The sequence below is a fragment of the Ailuropoda melanoleuca genome, chromosome 9 (genome assembly GCF_002007445.2).
Source record: "Ailuropoda melanoleuca isolate Jingjing chromosome 9, ASM200744v2, whole genome shotgun sequence".
NCBI lineage: Eukaryota > Metazoa > Chordata > Mammalia > Carnivora > Ursidae > Ailuropoda > Ailuropoda melanoleuca.
In genome coordinates, this window is record NC_048226.1 from 11,442,985 (window position 1) to 11,463,654 (window position 20,670).

At 41.5% G+C, this 20,670-nt stretch overlaps 1 protein-coding gene across 1 annotated transcript in view; it reads left to right on the plus strand.

Moving 5' to 3' along the window:
* The window catches only part of CHD2 (chromodomain helicase DNA binding protein 2), a 122,668-nt gene that overhangs the window by 81,140 nt on the left and 20,858 nt on the right, over window positions 1-20,670 (plus strand). The window contains exons 25-32 of the mRNA XM_034668898.1: window positions 3,018-3,226; window positions 4,670-4,809; window positions 9,375-9,513; window positions 9,694-9,844; window positions 10,979-11,101; window positions 12,426-12,554; window positions 13,469-13,609; window positions 15,361-15,495. Of these exons, the coding sequence (XP_034524789.1) occupies window positions 3,018-3,226; window positions 4,670-4,809; window positions 9,375-9,513; window positions 9,694-9,844; window positions 10,979-11,101; window positions 12,426-12,554; window positions 13,469-13,609; window positions 15,361-15,495 (1,167 nt within the window). The remainder of the gene's footprint in view (window positions 1-3,017; window positions 3,227-4,669; window positions 4,810-9,374; window positions 9,514-9,693; window positions 9,845-10,978; window positions 11,102-12,425; window positions 12,555-13,468; window positions 13,610-15,360; window positions 15,496-20,670) is intronic.

Consider the following 20,670-nt stretch of genomic DNA (forward strand, 5'->3'; position numbering starts at 1 on the left):
TGTTGTTGTATTGTCTAGTCTTCCCTCTCCTTTGGTCAGTTTTGCGTCATGTATTTTGGGGCTCTGTTGTAGGTACATGCATTTTATAGTTGATATGTCTTTTATCTGATGGATTGGCCCTTTCATCCTCATAAAATGTCCTTTTTTGTCTCTAGTAATAATTTTTGTCCTAAAGATCATTTTTAAACATCTGATATTAGTATAGCCACTTCAGCTGTCTTTTGGATATTTCGTGCATGTTATCTTTTTCATTTCAGTATGCCTGTCTTTGAATCTAGCTTGTGTCTCTTATAGACAGTATATAGTTCTATCTAATTTAAAAAAATCTTCTATCAGTTTCTTCCTTTTGATTGGAGTCTTCAATTACATTTACATTTCATGTAGTTACTGATAAAATAGAATTTATGTCTGCATTTTGCTATTTTCTTTATGTCTTGTGTCTTTTTTGTTCCTTTATTCTCCCATTACTACATCTTTTATGTTACGTAGGTATTTTTTAATATACCATTTTAATTCCCTTGGTTTTCTTTGTGTTTCTCATTATTCTCCTGTATAGTTTCTTTTACTACATTTTCAAAGTAATTTTCCTAGTGGTTGCCTTGGAGATAATTATAATTAGTACCTTAACTTAGAACTGTTTAGTTTGGATTATCATCAACTTAATTCCAGTGGTATATTAAAATTTTACTCCAGTGTAACTTCATTCCTCTCCACTCTTCTGTGTTGTTATTGTCACAGAAGTTCTATCTTTACCCTTTATAAGCCTGTCAACACAGTTTTATAATTATTGCTTTAAAAAATCAGAAGAAAAGAGTTACAAACAAAAATATATTTATGCCGTCTCTATATTTACTCAGTTACTGTTAGTGAGGCTCTTTCTTCATGTGGATTTGAGTTACTGTTTGTTGTTATTTGATTTCTGCCTGAAGGACTCTTTAGTATTTCTTCTAGGGCAAGTCTGGAAGCAGCAAATTCTTTATTTTTGTTTATCTGGGAATGTCTTAATTCTATCTTTGTTTTGGAAGTCCAGGTTTTAAATTCAACTTCTGGACTTCCTCGGAGACCATTTTCATTGATTGCTTTTTTTTCTCTCTCTCTGTATATGGGCCCTACTTATTTGTTTTTGTGTTTTCCATAATTTTTTGATGGAAACTGGACATTGTAAGTAATATAATGTGGCAAGTGTGGAAATCAGATTTCCCCTGACAGTTTGTTGTGTTTGCTGTTTGCTTTTTGTTCATTTAGTAACTTTCCTGGACTAGTTCTGTGAAGTCTGTATTCTTTGTTGTATTGTTCAAGTCTCTGCTCATCTAGCTTAGCCATTAGCTAAGGTTAGGGTTAGGGTGGACAGAGATTTCCTTAATTCCTTGAGCCAATAAGTCTACCAGCCTTCACTGAAGGGCTCCGTGTGTATATTGGGGGCATGTTTTCAGTGCTCTGGCAGGCATTGTACAGCTCTGCCTTGTCATTGAGTTCTTGCTTGCGCAGAGTCCTGGGCCAGCTGGAGGCGAGAGATGAAGCACCTCAGGTCTTTCCTGTGCACGCACCTAGTCTTGCTCATGTGAGATCTCATAGATTCTCAGGAACATGTCCGCTTTTCAGAGCTCTCTGTGGGCATTCCCATCAGTTTTTCCTGTCCAGTTTTTGGTCATCCTGTTCTTAACCCAGACTGGTAACGTTACCTGAAGCAGCTGTGGTCTTAAACCTTTGCTTTTAATTGTTTTCACCAATGAACTTTGGACAAGAATTTTCCCAGAGAGGTCAAAGCAAGCCTGGATTGGAGCTTCTCAGGGTGCTGTCAGTTCCAGTAGAGCTGTTCTCGTGGAAAAGAGCTTTGGGGTAGCTCCGGACCTGTTGTGCCTCCTCCAGTGGCAGCAGTGCTGCTATTGTGGACGACTGCTGTGGTTGCAGAGGCGTTGGTTTTCAGGGCTGTCGTGGAGTGTGGAGAGAGGAGCATGGGAGCAGAGCAAGTTAACCTGGCAGAGGGCTTTCAGTTCTTACTGAGATCTAGCCATTTGCCTGAGTAAACGCTCCTTAGATGGTTGTAAGCCTCTGGTTAATTTTCAGAGTTCCAACAAAGTCGATCTGGACAATATTTTGCCAGTGTTCTTGTTGCTTTTAGGGAGGAGCGGATTTTCAGAGGTTTTCACTCCATTCCAGAAATGCTTCTCCCTTGTAGTGTTATTTCGAAGTAATTTCCAAACATCGTATGATTTCATATGTAAAATATTGCAGTATATATTAAGAAGGAGAAATGTAGAATTGAGGAATAATCTTCACGTTCACTTTCCCATGTAATGCTTTCCTAATCCTTGTGTCCGTGCTGTTCTTAGTGTAGTTTCCCACGCTCTGGGCCTACTCATTCCCATCCCCCTTTTCTTTGTTACGTTCTGTTTCCACTTACCCCCCCAGAGTATCTCACCTTTACACTGTTACCTAACCAGATGATTTTAGTAATGTGGCCAGTTACGGTGATGACTGTGATGTATCGTGACATCTTGCTTTTTAGTGAAAGCGTTAGTGGTTAGCTGTAGGGAGGGAAGTGGATGACACTGTTGGTGTATAGTATAGTTTAGGGTAGAGACTTGTGGTAGGATTGATTGGATTTTTGTTTGGAGACAAGGTTGGGCAGGAGGAGTCAGCAGAGTTTCCAAATTGTTTTGTCTAAGAAGTTTTAAATCACATATTTATTTTACTTTGCCTTATTCCTGAAAGTAGTGAGGCAGTCTTAAAAATCTTACAGTTGTGTTATTGACCAGAAAATAATAAATCTTACTGTATGGAATCGATAGTAACAGTAGCTGAACAGAGCGGTTAACCATGTTGGGGTCTTACCACAGGAGTTGTGGTTGAATCATTTATTACGTGTTGAACTCTATGAACTTGTACCTTCTAAAAAGGGTAATATTGGAGTTAGGTCAATGTTCTCTGCTACGTCCCTTAACAGTTTCTTGATCAGTCGCTGAGAATAAAGTTGATCTTTAATTTGACTGCATCTTTAGCAGTCATTATTTTAAGTGGACAGTTTCGGAGACATTCAGCAGTCTTGTATTTCATGGCAGCTGCATGGTTTGGGCTCAGTCTGTCTGGGCATAGTGTGTGGCCTATTTCACCACGGGGTACACTTGCAGGAACAGAGCCAAAGCCTCTGGTTGTTAATGTGTCTTATTGATCATGTTCTCAGGTTCATCAAGGCATATAAGAAGTTCGGTCTCCCTCTTGAACGGTAAGTTCCTTATCCACCTGTTTTTCATTTTTATTATATAGCAGGTTTTTTTTTTTTCTTTTCCTTGCGGGGGGAGGGAGGGTACTATTTTCCACTTAATATTAATGCTGGGAATGGTTGTTTTTTTTTTTTTTTGTCCTGGACACTTTCTTTTACAAATATTTATATATTGTGTGATTGTACATGTCCTTTTGGGGAGGGATGACAAAGATGACCATCTGTACAGACATTTTGCTTGAGTGGAACGTGAAGCAAGTACATGGAAAACTTTAATACAGAGGAACAATTCCCAGAAGAGGTGTTCAGATAATTCCATTTGGAAGAGTGCACGTATTTAGTATTTGCAACCTAGTTCTTATTTAGTAGTGTAAATTTGTGATTTTGTAGCCTTCTCATTCTTAGTAGAGTGTCACAAGGGTTAAATGCAAATAACTTTTCAACACCTTGCCAGCAGTAAGTTACTAAAGGGTTCGCTCTCCTATCTTAGAAGCATTCAGGAAGTAAACTCAGAAGTTGGATTTTAACAAAAGACCATCTCAACTAATTCAGTATTTTGCTTTGTCCAGAATCAGCAATATGTCCTATAAATAATAGTACTGATTTGAAGGAAATAGCAGATGCCTTTCTCTTCTTCCTGATAAACTTCTGGAGTGGAGGAAATTACAGCCTGTGTGTTTTGTTTTGTCCTCTCCATTTGGAGAGGAAACAGTGACGTGTAGCAGTAGTAACAGTGAAACCGAGAAAGTCAGGTGCACCTTTCCAGGGTTGTCGCTGGCCACCCAGGATAGAGTGCTTGTCTGTGAGCCAGTGACTATAAAAACCACCAGGGTGTGGAAAAGTGCATCTGGCCCCTTCTGGCAGACTGATTTTTAGACATTAATGTGTTCTCATGCCCCATATGAGATCAGTGGAACATCCTGTAGAAGTAAGTGTACTTTGCTTCTGGGAGTATTGTAATGAATGAAAGTAGGCTGGAGAAAGTAAGCACAAAGCAGATGAGTGCAGACANGTAAGCACAAAGCAGAGGAGTGCAGTCTGTGGCACTTCACGTGCTGCCATCGTCAGGCAACCCATCTAGTTAGTAAAGAAAGCCGACTCCTTTCNTAAGCACAAAGCAGATGAGTGCAGACAGTCTGTGGCACTTCACGTGCTGCCATCGTCAGGCAACCCATCTAGTTAGTAAAGAAAGCCGACTCCTTTCCGCTGTGTTCTTTGAAATTACTTTGTGGACTGTTCCAAAGCATAAGTTCTTGATGATGGAAAATGAGTGACTTAGCCTTCCGTCACTGTTGGAGGCTTCTTGTTGGAGCCTCACAATGATTAATAAAGTGGAGAAGAATGTCTTTGCAGAAGCAAGCTTGTATAAGACCAAGTGGTATCTCATGGGACATTAGAAAAGTGGGCGCAGGGCCTTGATGTGTCCCCGTCTTTGCCCTTCCTCAGGCTGGAGTGCATAGCACGTGATGCTGAGCTGGTGGATAAGTCTGTAGCAGATCTGAAACGCCTGGGGGAACTGATTCACAACAGCTGTGTGTCAGCAATGCAGGAGTATGAAGAACAGCTGAAGGAAAATGCCAGTGAGGGTAAGTTCTCCCAAACCCCGCACTTCTGAACTGGGAATTGTGCCACTAAGGGGCTTTTGTTCTTGAAGAACAGACTTCTATCCCATGCATCCCTGATCCTTTGAGCTGTGTATTCCGACCTGCCTTTCTGTGAGCTCGTTGTTGTAAGATCTCGGAGATCTGCTCACAAACGAAGTCAGTTTGCAGAAGGTGGAGAATGGAGAGTAATGAGCAACGTGAATGGTTTCTTCTGATGTTGCTACAGAAACCTTGGATTGGTTTGAATGATGTAAAGACCCGAGTGGGCAAACCAAGTGGATACATCTGTATTTGGGCTGTAGATGAGGTCGTTATAGATCGCAAGCATCACTAGTCATCTTGGATATACAAATATGGATTGTGTTATGGCAAATTTAAAGGATTTAGGGAATTAATTGTGATAAATAAAATATTGGGTGAATATTGTAAACATTTTGTTACAGTGAGATTTTCATGGCACTACAGTTTGTTACAATAGGGCTTGACAAGTTATACTCTTATAATGGTCTCATTTGCAGAGGGAAGTAACAGTGCCTGCCTCAGAGGGTTTGGGTGATTCCTGGCTGATTCCATTCACGTGAAGTTCTTAGCGTGCTATCTGGCTTGCAGTGTTTGCTAATACTAGGAAAGAAGTATTTGTGCTTTAGATTTTCTTTTTAATGATATTATTGGAAGTAGAATTTTAAAATCTTTCAATAATAATTTTTTTTTTTTAAGATTTATTTATTTGTGAGAGAGAGAAAGAGAGTGCACAGGCAGGGGGAGAAGCAGGCAGAGGGAGAAGCAGGCTACCTGTTTAGCAGGGAGCCTGATGCGGGGCTCCATCGCACGACCCTGGGATCATGACCTGAGCTGAAGGCAGATGCTTAACTGAGCCACCCAGGCGTCCCTTAAAGTGTCTTAAGTATAGTCAAAAGTTTCTTTAGATGTATTTTCCTTTTTTGTAAAAGAAATTGATGTGGTTTGGACAGTGATCCAAGTACATGCTTTTATATAAGCACTCAGAATACACCCAAGAGTCAACTTTAAGCTTACCATGTTTTCATTTTTCATTGTAATTGTTGTGAATAAATTTTACATTCACATGATTCCAAATTGAAAAACTGGTATCCCTATTTCTTCTTTCTAGAAATGAGAAAATTCGTATTACGAAAAATGAATAGATCGTGTTTTCCCCTTTATTACACCAATGTGGCAAGCACACTCTTCTGCACCTTGCTGTTTCCATCTCACAGTGTATTTTGGAGAGAGTTCTGCTAACAGTCGCTTGCCTTCCTCATCCCTCTTTTTCGGTGCACGTTCTTGTTCTGGATCTGGCTGATAGCTTCTCCTGCCATTACATAACTCATTGCCCTTACGTGTGTTTGCCGTGACCTGGTGTTTAGTGTACTCTGGGTCAGGGTGGCTATTCTAATTCAGATGCAAGACCATTATTTTTCTTTTAAGATTTTTTATTTGAGAGAGTGAGAGCGAGCGCATGAGCAGGGAGAAGGGGAAGCGGGAGAGGGAGAAGTAGACTCCCCCCTGAGCAGGAAGCCTGATGCGATACTCCATCCCAGGACCCTGGGATCATGACCTGAGCTGAAGGCAGACGCTTAACTGACTGAGCCACCCAGGCACCCCTCAGATGGAAGATTATTGATAACTCTTGAGTGGAAAATTTTTGTTCCTAAAATTTGTCCTATCCTACGTTTAGACGCGTTTCTAAATATCCGTGCCAATCTTAACTGCTCAAAATGAAGTTTGATATTTTTGCCCCTTTTTTTGGTCTTTGGAATACATCTCCCTGGCTCTGTGCAGTTAAAATACTGTGTTTTAGGGGCGCCTGGGTGCACAGCGGTTAAGCATCTGCCTTCGGCTCAGGGCATGATCCCCGTGTTATGGGATCGAGCCCCCACATCAGGCTCCTCCGCTATGAGCCTGCTTCTTCCTCTCCCACTCCCACTGCTTGTGTTCCCTCTCTCGGTGGCTGTCTCTATCTCTTTCAAATAAATAAATAAAATCTTAAAAAAAAAATACTGTGTTTTAAAATTATTAGAAGTTCTTTTCTCTGTGTAGTTAGGCCACCAACTTAATAGATAGTACAGTCTCTTTCATTTTCATTTATTTTCAGTTTTTAGGGATTGCTTTTTCTCATTTTGACTTAACTTTGAAACATTTGCGTGGTCTGAATTCAAAACTCTGAAACAAGGTACATTTGGAGAACCTTACTTTTGTGCCAGCATCCCCCAGTCCTGCTTTCTGCATAGGTCACTGTTTCTATTAATTTCGGGTTTATCTTTCCACTGTTTCTTTGTAAGATTTTCAGTGCATGTGCGCTCTTCTGTAGTAGATAGCGTACCGCGTATTGTGTTCTGTGCCTACGTATTTTCGCATGTGGAGATCACTTCCTATCGTGTGCAAATCCTCTTTCTGTCCTTTTGTAATTGCAACGTTCCACCACTCACGTAGACGTTAATTCAGACTTTCTTGTTCCTGAGTAATGAATATTTGAGTTGTTTTTAGTCTTTGGGTGTTAGAAAGACAGCCGCAGTGAATTTGTAGTCTAATGGATATGCTGTTTTGTATTTCTATGAGCATGTCTTCTGGAGAGGTTTCTGGAAGTGGGACTGCTGAGTCCTGGGGAAGCATGACTTGGTTGGATTTTGCCACATTTTCCAGCAGTCTGGTACCATGATTTATATTGCCACCAGCAGTGGATACTGGTACTCATTTACAAGTCTCACAAACAGGATATTGTCAGATGGGTGGGTTTTTGCCAAACTGATAGGTGAGAAATGGTATCTTGTTTTTCTTATAATGAGTGAGGTTGTGAGTGTTTTCTTAAGAGCCATTTGTGAACTACCCATTTCTCTCTTCTGTTCATTTTCTTATTTTTTAGGATTTCTTTTTCTGATTAAAGTTGCTGGTTTTCTCCTCTAGTTTGTGATTTGTCTTTTTACTTACTTTGCTTATGGCATTTTAAGAAAACTTAAATTTTTTATGCAGTTCAGTGTATCAGTCTTTTACCTTATTGTGTTTAGATTTTGAGTTAGTTAAAAACATTGCCTCTACACCCAGTATAAACAGGAATTCACTTTGACTTTTTCCTTTTGTACTTGTGTGATTTCATTTACTTTCATATCTCCAATCCACTTGGAGTTTTTCCTGGGGTATCCAGTTTTATTTATTTTTCTATATGGTTACTGTACGTTTCAATGCCATAAAAAATGGTAAGTCTTTTTCCCACTGCCTGATTTATTTTTTTAAAGACCTGCATAATCCATTATGGATATACTGTATGTGAAGGAGCATTCAGCTATGTAATCTTTTACTTCAGTATTGTGGTAGATAATTTTGTATGCACACCATTTTGCATTATGCTCTCCCACTGGGCATTGAATGAGCATGTCTATCTCCTGTTGTTCTCATCAACATAATGTTTTCAAAGAAATTTTTGAATTTTTCAACATGATAGGTTAGAAATGCTATGTGTATATATATATAATTTGCATTTCTCTGATCATGAGTGAGGTCAAGTATTTTGTGCTTTAGATTTTCTTTTTAATGATATTATTGAAGGTAGTAGAATTTTAAAGTATCTTTCAAATGTTTAGGAATCATTTGTTTTTCCTTTTCCCAATTGTCTCTTTACCCTTTGCCTGTATTTCTGTTGCAGTCCTTTTACTTTACGATCAGGAAACAGAGACCCAGAGAGGTCAATAACTAGAAGTGAGAGGGGGAAAAGAGAAGGGAGGAAGGGGTACTTCGTGCAGATTTGGGAATAAATCCCAGATTTCTGATTTTTAGAGACGTGCCTTTCCCATTTTCACACATTCTGTTCCAGCTGTCTTCAGAATTGTTGGAAATAGCATTTGCAAGTGAATTCTAGAGGATTACAGAAGAATATCTAAATACTTATGAATGATTATAGCACCATTTCATCAATTGGAATGTTAAAAAATCTTTTCTCAGACTCTGAGCCATCTTTCCTCTCACAGACAAGTGTCAGTATCTTGTGCCATCATCTTGCCAACATCTGGCTGGAGTTGACTGGATTTCATTTTTAATTCTAGGATTATTTTAATTTGGCACTAGGGCTAAGGAAATCTTTCCATGACACCTTTTGTTCATCCTGTCAAGTGGTATTAACCTGATCCCCTATTTTTTTAGTAGAGAAAATCACCTTTAAAACACTTGAATTTTCTTGAACTCTGTTAATAGGTTAGTTAGAAAGCAAAAGAAAAAACTTCAGTATTTCTATTAATCCTTCAGAATCTTTTTTACTTTCAATTTTAGAACCAAAGTATAAAACCAAAGGAAGATTAAAATAGAATTAAAAATACCAGTGGATGAAAAAGAATCCTAAGTCTTAAAAAGCTGAATTGTTTGGAGATTATTTTATGAACATTAATTGAGAAATATTTTTGACTTTAGGTTATATCTTTGAACTAACAGTAAGCTAGAGATATTTATCAAGTGAGTAAGTGTTCAGGGTTTGCTGATAATGTTTTCTGTGGAACTCCAGCAAGTTCTCACTTAACTGATGTGAAATTGGTATCCTTTAGGGAAAGGACCAGGGAAAAAGAGAGGCCCAACGATCAAAATATCGGGGGTTCAGGTTAATGTGAAATCCATTATACAACATGAGGAAGAGTTTGAGATGCTGCATAAATCGATCCCTGTGGACCCTGAAGAAAAAAAAAAGTGAGTCTGTTCAGTGAACATGCGTGAGTGGTGGTTCTGTAAGGAGTTGGAGTTCTAGTTGTGTGTTGTGTAGTGTTTTCATTGTCTGGTGTGTAACGCATCAGGATACTCTGTCCGTGTTCATTTCCAAGTTTGAAAGGCCCCTCCTCTCATGTCCTCCTGTTTTTAAAATCCCTTTAGATACTGCTTAACCTGTCGAGTGAAAGCTGCACATTTCGATGTAGAGTGGGGGGTGGAGGATGATTCGCGACTACTGCTGGGAATTTATGAACATGGCTATGGAAACTGGGAGCTAATTAAAACGGATCCAGAGCTTAAGTTAACTGACAAAGTAAGTAAATCTGTGATGCTGGAGATTTCCGGAAGATTCGTTATATACAACATTTTTATATCGATAACTTATTTTCAACTATTTTCTGGGGGGGTGGGGGGTCAAATCGGAAATTTAGTACGGTAATAAATTCCTGGGATTTCTTTGTTTTGGGGAATATTACCATCTTTAGTGGACTGTGGTACTGTTAGATGAAGATAATAGCCAGGTGAAATTTTGGGGAAATCACAGGAGAAATCTTAAAATTCTAATTCTTACACATCCAGTCTCGTTGCAACAAATACCAGGGTAAGATATCATTAATAATAAAGGATTCCTCGGCCTTAATTGTTGGCCTCTTGTTTATAATTATATTTGAAGCCATTGTGTTTCAGTTCTCCAGAAGGAGCCACACCTTGGTATTTTTTGTAATGGAATTAAACATTGGCCGTACGTCTCCCACAAAATCGAGCCTCCCACCCTATCCGTTGTAAATCAGGCTACCAGGTAGTAAGGCCGTGCTCAGAGCTGTAAGCAGGGAAAGCTGACTGGCTCAAATTTTAGTAGGATGTGCTCCATGTTGTGCTCCTGGCAGGGCTTTTCCTGGCACGTCGAACAATGCTCATCCCATGTGTGATGTTCTCAGAGGGTGACAGCACCCTGCCATAAGCACTGAGACCAAATCCAGTCTGGCCTGAGAGGCCCAGCTGGGGTAGCAGGGACGGATCCTGCCCTGGCATAGCTCAGTGCTCTCCGGCCATGCTCTAAGAAGCATTTTCAATCTAAAACGAAGCTTTAACCTAGCTCCAGGGATTCCCTGCTCCTGGAAGGAGGAAATCCACGACGGCTGGGATGCTCTAGCAGATGAAGCCAACAAGCCCCTCCTACCTGAGTTGTTCTACCCTGTTAACAGCACAGGTAGGAGCCAGTGGGAGAGCTGGATTTCTCCATCCCATTTTGTAAAAACGAGAACGGCTCATAAGGGATTCTCAGTGACTGGGAGCCATGGACATGAGATAGGATCTGAGGCTTTATCTGTACTTTGGGTGGTTGGGGAGGGAAAAGACTGCTCAGTTCTTTGTTGTCTCTGTGTATCCTGATCCACTAACCGGGATATGGGTGGTGGCGGGTGCTTCTGTTCCTTTCCTGTTGAAGATTCTGCCTGTGGAGACAGATAAAAAGCCTCAGGGGAAGCAGCTGCAGACGCGAGCGGACTACTTGCTGAAGCTGCTCAGGAAGAGCCTGGAGAAGAAGGGGGCCGTGACGGGCGGGGAGGAGGTGAGTGCGGCCGCTGGCCGGGCATCCTTCAGAAGGTCAAGGCTCCGACCCCACAGAGTTAGTAGGAGAGGGGCTGCCTGCCCCCTCCGGGCGCTGCACGGAATGGTACCTTCCCACAGTCAGTGTTGCTTTTGAGGTTCCAGTCATGATGGTTTGGTTGGTAATCATAGAAATGTTCCTTCGATAATAGGCCTGAACATCTTGACAGCTTTCTTAAAAGCCCATTCTCCTCCAGTTTTGCCTCAAAATAGTCCTCACCTCTGCTGGTGCCACTGGTCCAGGCATATGTTGCTGTTTCTTTATACTGTGCCCTCAGTTTTGGAATTTGGAACATTGCTGTGGCTACTGTACGAATACCACCAGGTTCATCTGGTACAGCCGACCCTGGGCTGCTCGTAATGATGGGGCCCAGAGGTAAAGTATGGATAGTTAGAATCCACAGTTAATTCAGAAACTGGCCTTCAGTTATGACTGCCTTACTTAGCACAGAATGCCAGAGAAGTTGCTAATGAACTCATTTGAACCGTATCTCCTTTTATTTTCTCGATTGTTCATTTCAGAATCAGGCCTAGAAAGATGGGAATCACTGAGATGTTACATCTGGTACTAGCAGTCCTTGTTGGGTGTGCATTCCTAGTGCTCTTAGAGCTCAGCCGTTGCATTAATTTCCCTGTATTATAAACAAAATGAATTTTAGGGAAAAGAAGTCACCATAATCCGATACCTTGTCCTTTTTCATGTAATAATGTCATAAGTAGTGCCGTTCTCCAGATAACACATTGAGTATGAATTATATGTTAGGTTCTGGAAGGACAGATTAGATAATGTATTATATGTTAGGTTCTGGAGGGACAGATTAGATAATGTATTATAAATGTTAGGTTCTGGAGGGACAGATTAGATAATGTTTATACTTGTTTTAGATTTTTATATCATATATGAGTGGATTGAGAGCGTGTTTTCCTTTGGATTAAGTTTTAGAGCTAATGTCTAGATTTTTTAATGTTACTCTTAGGTCTCATAAATTTATTTGTGTCTTTGTGCCTAAACGTGCTTTTTCCTTCTTTTGAAGTCTATCTTAAGCATGAATTCCGAACATTAGAATCAATAGATTCAAGGATATGGATGCTTTTAGGTGGTGTAGGGACATGTATAGTACATTACCGTTTCCTTTTTCTCCCCCAGGTAAAATTGGTTGTGCTTCTTTGAATTGCCTCTGAATTTTCTCGTTTCAGCTGGGCAGCTACTGCTCCGAAGAGCCCTAATGTTACTTGGTCATGTTTTTGAGGTTTGTGGTTTTATCATCATTTTCTCTCCTTTCCAGGCCAAATTAAAGAAGCGGAAGCCTCGAGTAAAGAAAGAAAACAAAGAACCCAGGCTGAAAGATGAGCATGGGGTTGAGTTTTCATCTCCTAGACACTCAGACAATCCGTCGGAAGAGGGAGAAGTAAAGGTATGCGGCTGGATTTCAGTTGAGGGTTGTCTTTTAGGCTACGTTTATTGTGCCAGCTGGTATAAGACCATTCAAAATGTGTTTGGTTTATACGCAGAGTCAGTAAAGTGAAAATAGAATATGTATGTCTCTGCTTACCCTGTGAGAGAGCAATTTGTTCATTTAAGGCAGCCGTCACAGTTTCATAGGTAATGGAAGTCAGTGAAGGGAACCATGCCAGGTGTAATGATAAATGGCCCATGACACCCAGCCTTGTGGTCGAAAAAGGTAGGGAGTGGTGGTGGGCACTACGGCTCCCCAGGGGCCTCGTGCCTCTGCAGTTCAGTTTAGCGTGGGCCAACAAAACACATCTGTGGGTCAGGTTTGGCCCAGGACCTGCCAGTTGGTGACCTCTGGTTTGAGCAAAGTGAAAAATAGGTAGCGTTCAGTGTGTTGTTTGAGTGAGTGACAGCTTAATGGGATTTTATGTGGTTGCCCTTCGAATGTGATTGTACTTTGAGATTAGCTCCAAGAGGATCAGCAGTGGGGACAGAAACTGGCATGAACTTGTCATGAATGCATGAATTCAAAAAGTAGTAGCAACTGTGACAATTACTAGCTGACAGGTTTATAATATCTCTGATCCTGTTTTTCCATCTGTGAAATGGGAATGATAAATGCTTATGGCTGAAGGGGTGTTCTGAGAATTACAGAGAGGGTGTGAGTTGCAGAGCACCTGTTGCTGCAGGCTTACCTGGTCATTACCAGAGAGCTTAGAACCGTGTGAGCGAGTGCTTTAGGGCTGTGTGCTCGAAAACAAGCTTCTAAGTGTAGATGCAGTGATGAACCATTGTGGACAGTGCTCCTCTCTCCAGAAAGTAGACGAGTAGATGTAAAGTTGGTGGCAAAAGCTCACAGCCCTGTTTGTTTTCTAGGAGGATGGCTTAGAAAAAAGTCCAATGAAAAAGAAACAGAAGAAGAAAGAGAACAAGGAGAACAAGGAGAAACAAATGAGTTCTAGGAAAGACAAAGAAGGGGACAAGGAAAGGAAGAAGTCAAAAGATAAGAAAGAGAAGGTATCAGTGTCCTTCTGCTTACTGAGATACCCATAGCCTCGGAAATTTCTTCTAGGATTTAGACAGAGAATGGGGCTTGAGCGGCCTGAAATAATTGTCTCTTTAAGGGTACATCCAAGAAGGAAGGATGGGGCTGTCACAGGGATGCCTGCACCTCTTCTTACAGAGAGGGGAACGTGCAATTACGGGATTTTTTTTTTTTTTTTAAATATAGAAGGCCTTTAGTTGATCTCTTTTTTTACTTATTTCAGAGGGGAAGTTTTGATGAGATAGGACAGGTGAGAGAAAGCTGCATTTACAGATAATGATGTGAAATATGTTCTCATATTCATGGTAGAAGAATACAATCTATAGATGAATTTGAATATTTGAAAAGTTTAGGAATTAACCCAAATAATCAAGAGAAGCTTTTGGAGTAGAAATGGATGAGAAGCCCTGCAGTCTTCACTTTGGGACTTTTGTAAGGTTAATTCCAAACCACAGATTTCTGGTAGAATGTTGCACGTATGCTTGCTGGCTTCTGATGAAATTATTTTGCAATTAACCCTTCATCATTAAAACATACAAACAAGTAACTGCTATAATTCCACCATCCAGTGATAATCTCTAGTAAATTTCTTGATCTTTGGAATTTTTGTCTTATATGTGTAAGTACAAGTACAAAATGAAGATCAAATCAGACTCTTTGGGTAGCCCTTTGTTCCCCCCTGAAGCAGTTCATCAGAAACGACTTTCCCAAGGAATAAATAAGTGTTAAAATCACTTTGAATAAAGATGACTCTATTTGATTATAACACCTTTGAAGTAATGTAGATTTCCCATATTGAAATCGCTTTCAAATTTCTTATGTTAGGAAACCTGCTGTGCCAGACACCTTTGCATTTCTGCTCCCACAGAAAGATACTTCTTTTTTAAGTGAAATATTTCCAATATAAAAGCACAGGGAGCCATTTACCAAACATCCACTCACCCACCACCCAAGATAGAATTGTGGCCAACATATTTTCACGTTTACTCTAAGTGCCTTTTATTGGGCTGGTGTATTTCGTGTTTTGTGCACATTTTACCAATACTGTGGAAGCCCCCCTCCCCCAAATTCCTCTTTCCTGACTTCATTACTCTGCCTCCGTCTTTTTTCCACCCATGGTTTGAAACCTTCCTATCCATGTTTTTATACTCTTACTGTATATTATATAATCGTAAACAAAGCATAGTATTATTTTTTTAAATGTTCATGTATGAAGTCATTATACACGTATGTATCTCCATCCTTCTGCATCCTTTCTTGGATAAATGAGATTTATCCATGTGGATTTATGTACATTTCAGTCACTTACGGCATTGTAGTTAATACAGATTCCTAGGTCGAAGTGTATGATTATAAGCTGTTAATAAAAGTTGCTACATGATACTGTACAAGACCTCTGCCAATTTATAATCTCTACTGTTGATGATGTTCTTGTGTATTTTATGGGTGAGGAAATAGAAGCCAAAACAGTATTGTCCTGAAGCTGAAGTTATAATTGGGCGTGTTTGGAGACAGAAACGGAAAATGATGTATGATTAATTCGTACATCGTTTATCATGTAGATTTGACTACATGATGTTTCAGGAGACTTCATTTTACCTTTTTTGTAAACCGAGCCTGTCATGTCTACCCTCTGGAGTGACGTGACAGAGGTAAGATGTCCAGCTTGCAAGGCAGAATTGCACAAATGACAATGATTCCTTGTAACTCTTTTTTTTAAAAGCCTAAAGGTGGTGATGCCAAATCTTCAAGTAAATCAAAGCGATCTCAGGGTCCTGTCCATATTACAGCAGGAAGTGAACCTGTCCCCATTGGAGAGGATGAGGATGATGATCTGGACCAGGAGACGTTCAGCATAGTAAGTCTTGAAATTGAGGATGCTGGCATGTGCGGCCACAGTGGTTGCGGTGGCTCTGCCTTCCCCAGGTCTAGCCACACAGCCTCAGCAGGCCTGAGCATTAGTATGTTACCTTGGAACACATTGCTTCTACTATGTGAAGACCTTTTGCTCTGAAATAGGCAGGCCGGAAGAGATTTTCTTATTCTCTAGTGAGAAGTTTGGAGAATTGATTTCCTGTCTTGTGCTCCACACAGTCAGAAAGGCTGTGGGCGTTGGGGGGCGCAGGGGGCTGAGTTGGTTTGGCTTTAGACTCTTGGTTTTGGCTCAGGTCGTGATCTCAGGGTTGTGGGATCGAGCCCCGTGTTGGGCTCTGTACTGAGGGTAGAGTCTGCTTGAGATATTCTCCTTTCTCTCCCTCCCCCTCAGCTCTGTGCACGCACGCACTCTCTCCTCCTCTCTCTCTCTCAATTGAATGAACAAATAAAATCTTACAAAAGGGGCGCCTGGGTGGCACAGCGGTTGGGCATCTGCCTTCGGCTCAGGGCTTGATCCCCGCGTTATGGGATCGAGCCCCGCGTCAGGCTCCTCTGCTGTGAGCCTGCTTCTTCCTCTCCCACTCCCCCTGCTTGTGTTCCCTCTCTCTCTGGCTGTTTCTATCTCTGTCGAATACATAAACAAAATCTTTAAAAAAAAAAAAAATCTTAAAAAAAAAAGAGAAAGGCTGCAGGGGCCCTTAGAGGCATTTGGGAAACAGAAGTGGTCACTGAGCTAACATTTATTGAATACTTTCTGTGTGCCAACCCTGCAGTTACCTGCCATGTTGCAAAGAGAATTGCTTCTGTTGCTGCAGACTTCGCATTTGAGTAGGGGAGATAGTCAGATAGCCACACAAATCGTGCTCGTGCTGCTGTGATGGGCTGGCGGGGAAGGGACAGCAGATGCTCTGAAGATCCTGCAAGAAGGGAATTTGACCGAGGCAGGGGCTACCAGGAAGGCATGTTTAAGGAGGTGATGTTTGAATTGGGTTCTGAAGGAGGAAGAGGGAAAGGTCATGAGATAAGGAGAGGGAGGAACATGTCAAGACAAGGCAGAAGCAGCATGCGCAGAGGCCGTGTGGCAGGACCACCTGTGGTGCAACGAGGAGGTCACAGAAGGCCATTGTGGCTAGTGTGGTGAGAACCAGGGGACAGCATGACCTGAGGCCAGGGTCCTGGTGAGTGAGTGAGAGCCGTGGTGAGTGTGATGTGTCTTCCATGCTCCATACTGTGGTGCTCGTGGCTAAGACATGGCCCCAGACATGGTCCTTTCCTCGTGCGAGACAGGGAATGTGACGGGGGAGGGGAGCGCATGGACCAAGTCGAGCGGGAATGGAAACAGGCCAGCCTGTCCTCAGGGACCTCAGCCCCTCACTGGAGCTGCGTGGTCTTCATTGTGCTGCTCTCCGCCGTTGTGCTGCACTCCGTGATTCCTCTGTCCAACCTTCCGTGAACCCCAGCTCCCTTGAATAGTTAACTCAGTCTCAGAGAGAACCTCATCTTCCAGATCTCAAAATACTCCTGCTGTGTGGTAGCAAAAGATAGAATATTGACCTCATCTGTGAGGTAGTCTTCTCTCTCATTGCTCCTTTCTCCATGATCTCAAAAATCCGTATACGTGTGTGTGTGTATATATATATATATATTTTTTTTTCTTTGTACTTACCTCATTTCACTTAATTCTCTGTATGGTTCTGTCCTCAGCCGTCAGACAGCAAGTAGTGATTCTTATGTAAAGTCCATTGAGGTGTTAGAAGTATTTCTAAAGAAAAAGGTCTATCAGTAGATGCATAAACTGACTAAATGAATAAATTCATTGTACAGCCAGCCATCTGATCTGATCTGTTTCCTGGTTTTTCCTTAGTCCAGTATTTATAAGAGAAAATCCTAACCTAATGCTTCTAATAATAACCATTTATTTTTAAAATGCTTTCACATATTGTTTTTTTTATCATGTTTTAATATGAAATCTTTAGAAAGTGTAGGAAAATTTAAGAAATATGATAGACGTTGATAACAGGTACCACGAAGCCTTGTCAAATGTGAGTTTTTAAGACTCAGAGTAAAGTTGAAGCCCCTGGTGTTTCTCACACTACGCTTTCCCTCTCTTACCTCCCCAGGAGGAAGGGTAGGTTTGGATCCAGCTGTTGTTCTTGTGCTTGGTTTAGCATTTTACAGCTTCTGTTTGTAAAGACAATAATGACTCGACATCAACAGCCAGGCACTATTTGTGCATTTATGTCTTTTTTCTCCTCAACAATCTTATGCGGTATGTAATTCTCTCCATTTTACTTATTAAAAAATAAGATGAAGAGGGGTGCCTGGCTGGCTTATTCCGTAGAGCATGACTCTTGATCTTGGGGTTGTGACTTTGAGCCCCATCTTGGGTGTGGAGATTACTTATAAGTAAAATGTTTAGGGGTGCCTGGATGGCTCAGTCGGTTAAGCGTCCGACTCTTGGTTTCGGCTCAGGTCATGATCTCAGGGTTGAGAGATCGAGCCCTGAGTCGGGTTCCTTGCTCAGCTGGGAGTTGGCGTAAGGTTCTCTCTCCCGGCCCCTCTCCCCCAGCTTCCCACTCATGAGCTCCCTCTCTCTCTCTCTCTCTGAAAAAATAAGTAAATAAAAATAAAGTCTTAAAAGAAAAAATGAAGAGAGTCACAGAAGTTACGTGTTAACATAGTTAAGATGTGGGGCAAAGATTTGACCCAGATAGTTTGGCATGAGCGCCTGGGTTCTGAACCCTTCTGCACAGCATCCCTGTGTCCATACACAGCACATAATGTTGCTTTCCATGTTTAAAAACTTCATAAAAATGCCACACTGTGTATATCCTGTAACTTGATTTTCCTCCCACAGCATCTCTATTTTTGAGGTTTATCCACATTGGTCACTTAAACTGTTTCAGGGGCGCCTGACTGGCTCACTTGGTAGAGCATGTGACTCTTGATCTCAGGGTTGTGACTTGAAGCCTCACACTGGGCATAGAGCTTACTTTAAAACAAAACAAAACAGAAAACCTTTCGTATTATTTTATATCATGACTTCCACAGTTCATTGTTTCTCCTGTAGATGAACCTTGGGGTTTTCCAAAGGTTTATTACCAAAAATAGATGGCAGCAAAATTCTTGTAAATATTTTCATTTACACATGGGTAAGCACTTCTCTAGAGCAGTGGGTGGCTTGTGCAGAGCTCTGGGTCTTTCCTGGGACACGCACATTGACCACTTCACTAGGTACTGTTGAGTTACCCCTCCCAAACTATTGTGGAGATTTACATACTCCTAGCAGGGAATTGGGATTTCGATTGCTTCCCAGTCTCAGAAACATTTGGTCATTTCTTACTTCTTAATTTTTGCCAATCTGATGGGTTTGAAATACTGATCAGTGGTGTAGTTCAACACTTGTTTTCGTATGTGTGAGGCATCCAGGTTTCCAGCGGATTGTCTGTTGTATCCTTCGCCTGTTTTGGGGTAATTTGTTCTTACCTTTTCTATAGCAATCCTTTACACATTCATGATATTGCTGTTTTAGCCATTACAGTCATCCTGGACACCTTCCAGGTTGTGGTACATCTTTTTATTTTGTGTCCTTTTTGAAAATTGAGGTATAACTCTGAAAAGTAAATAGATGGAATTACCACAGCATGATAGACGCTGGTAGGGTTTTCTTTGTTCTGAAATTTCGTGCTCATGTGCCTTCGTAGTTGTACCAGATAGCTCGTGGTTGAGGTACCTCATACCCTATGGGTCTGAGAAGTTTTCTTGAATTATTTTATGGTGATTTCCTCCTAATTCTTAGTTTTATCTTTACAGGACTTTTTGTTTTGGGAAACTGGACTCTGGGAGTGGTCCCTGATACTACTACCTTTTTTCCATTTCTGCTTTTTATTTTTATTTTTTTTTAAGATTTTATTTATTTATTCGACAGATAAAGAGAGACAGCCAGCGAGAGAAGGAACACAAGCACGGGGGAGTGGGAGAGGAAGAAGCAGGCTCATAGCGGAGGAGCCTGATGTGGGGCTCGATCCCAGAACGCCGGGATCACGCCCTGAGCCGAAGGCAGACGCTTAACCGCTGTGCCACCCAGGCGCCCCCCATTTCTGCTTTTTGAATTCTACTTTCTAGGAGATCCCCTCCACTTTATCTCACTTGAATATTTATTTTAAGCTTTTAAGCAAACTTCTCGTCATGTTTTACTTCCAAGGTCTTCCCCCTGCCTATGGTTCTCTGAATTTTTTTATATTTCTCTTTAACTTGTTTTTCATCATTCATGTTAGATGTTTTTTCAGATGACTTGTAATCATTGGTTGTCCGCACACACATTTGGGCGCAGGGGCCTAACCCTCCGACCGGACGCTCTGAGCATGTGGGTGGGGCTTGGTCGACTTGTTTACTGTCTGGTGATGTGGCTGGGCTGCTTCACTAGGAGACTTGCATTGGTAGCCTCCTCTTAGATGGTCAGTTTGTGGGCAAGGACCCTCCAGTCTCCTGAGTGGAGGGTGAAGGCCTGGCTCTCTTCGTTCTGGAATCTGGAGGGACAGTGCCAGGCGCTGGCTCCTCTCATGGGTGCGTGTGCTCGTACGCTCCTGTTTCAGTGCGTAGCCCAGTTGAGAGCCCTCTCCTTTATCCTCTCCAGAGAATAACCTCTGTCCCTTTACTGGGCAGAGTTGGAAATGTGGGTGTCTCTTGTGAATCTGGGTGTTTGTTACTTCTAAGCATTGTTGAAAAAACCACTCCTTAGTTTTAACTCTCTCCTACTTCAGAGGTATTAGCTCCCCTTCGGGGGAGTGTAAACCAAGTAGGTTCTCATCTCAAGTCTCTTAAGTCATTTCCCTTGCTGCCAGTATTTTGTTGCTCTTGTTTTCTTTTTCATTTTCCCTTGTCTTTGTGGGCTTACCTCTTTCTTTCTTTTTTTTTTTATTTTAATGTTTTTTTATTATATTATGTTAGTCACCATACAGTACATCCCCGGTTTCCGATGTAAAGTTTGCTTCATTAGTTGCGTATAACACCCAGTGCACCATGCAATACGTGCCCTCCTTACTACCCATCACCAGTCTGTTCTGTTGCCCCACCCCCCTCCCCAATGAGGCCCTCAGCTTGTTTCTCATAGTCCATAGTCTCTCATGCTTCATTCCCCCTTCTGATTACCCCCCCT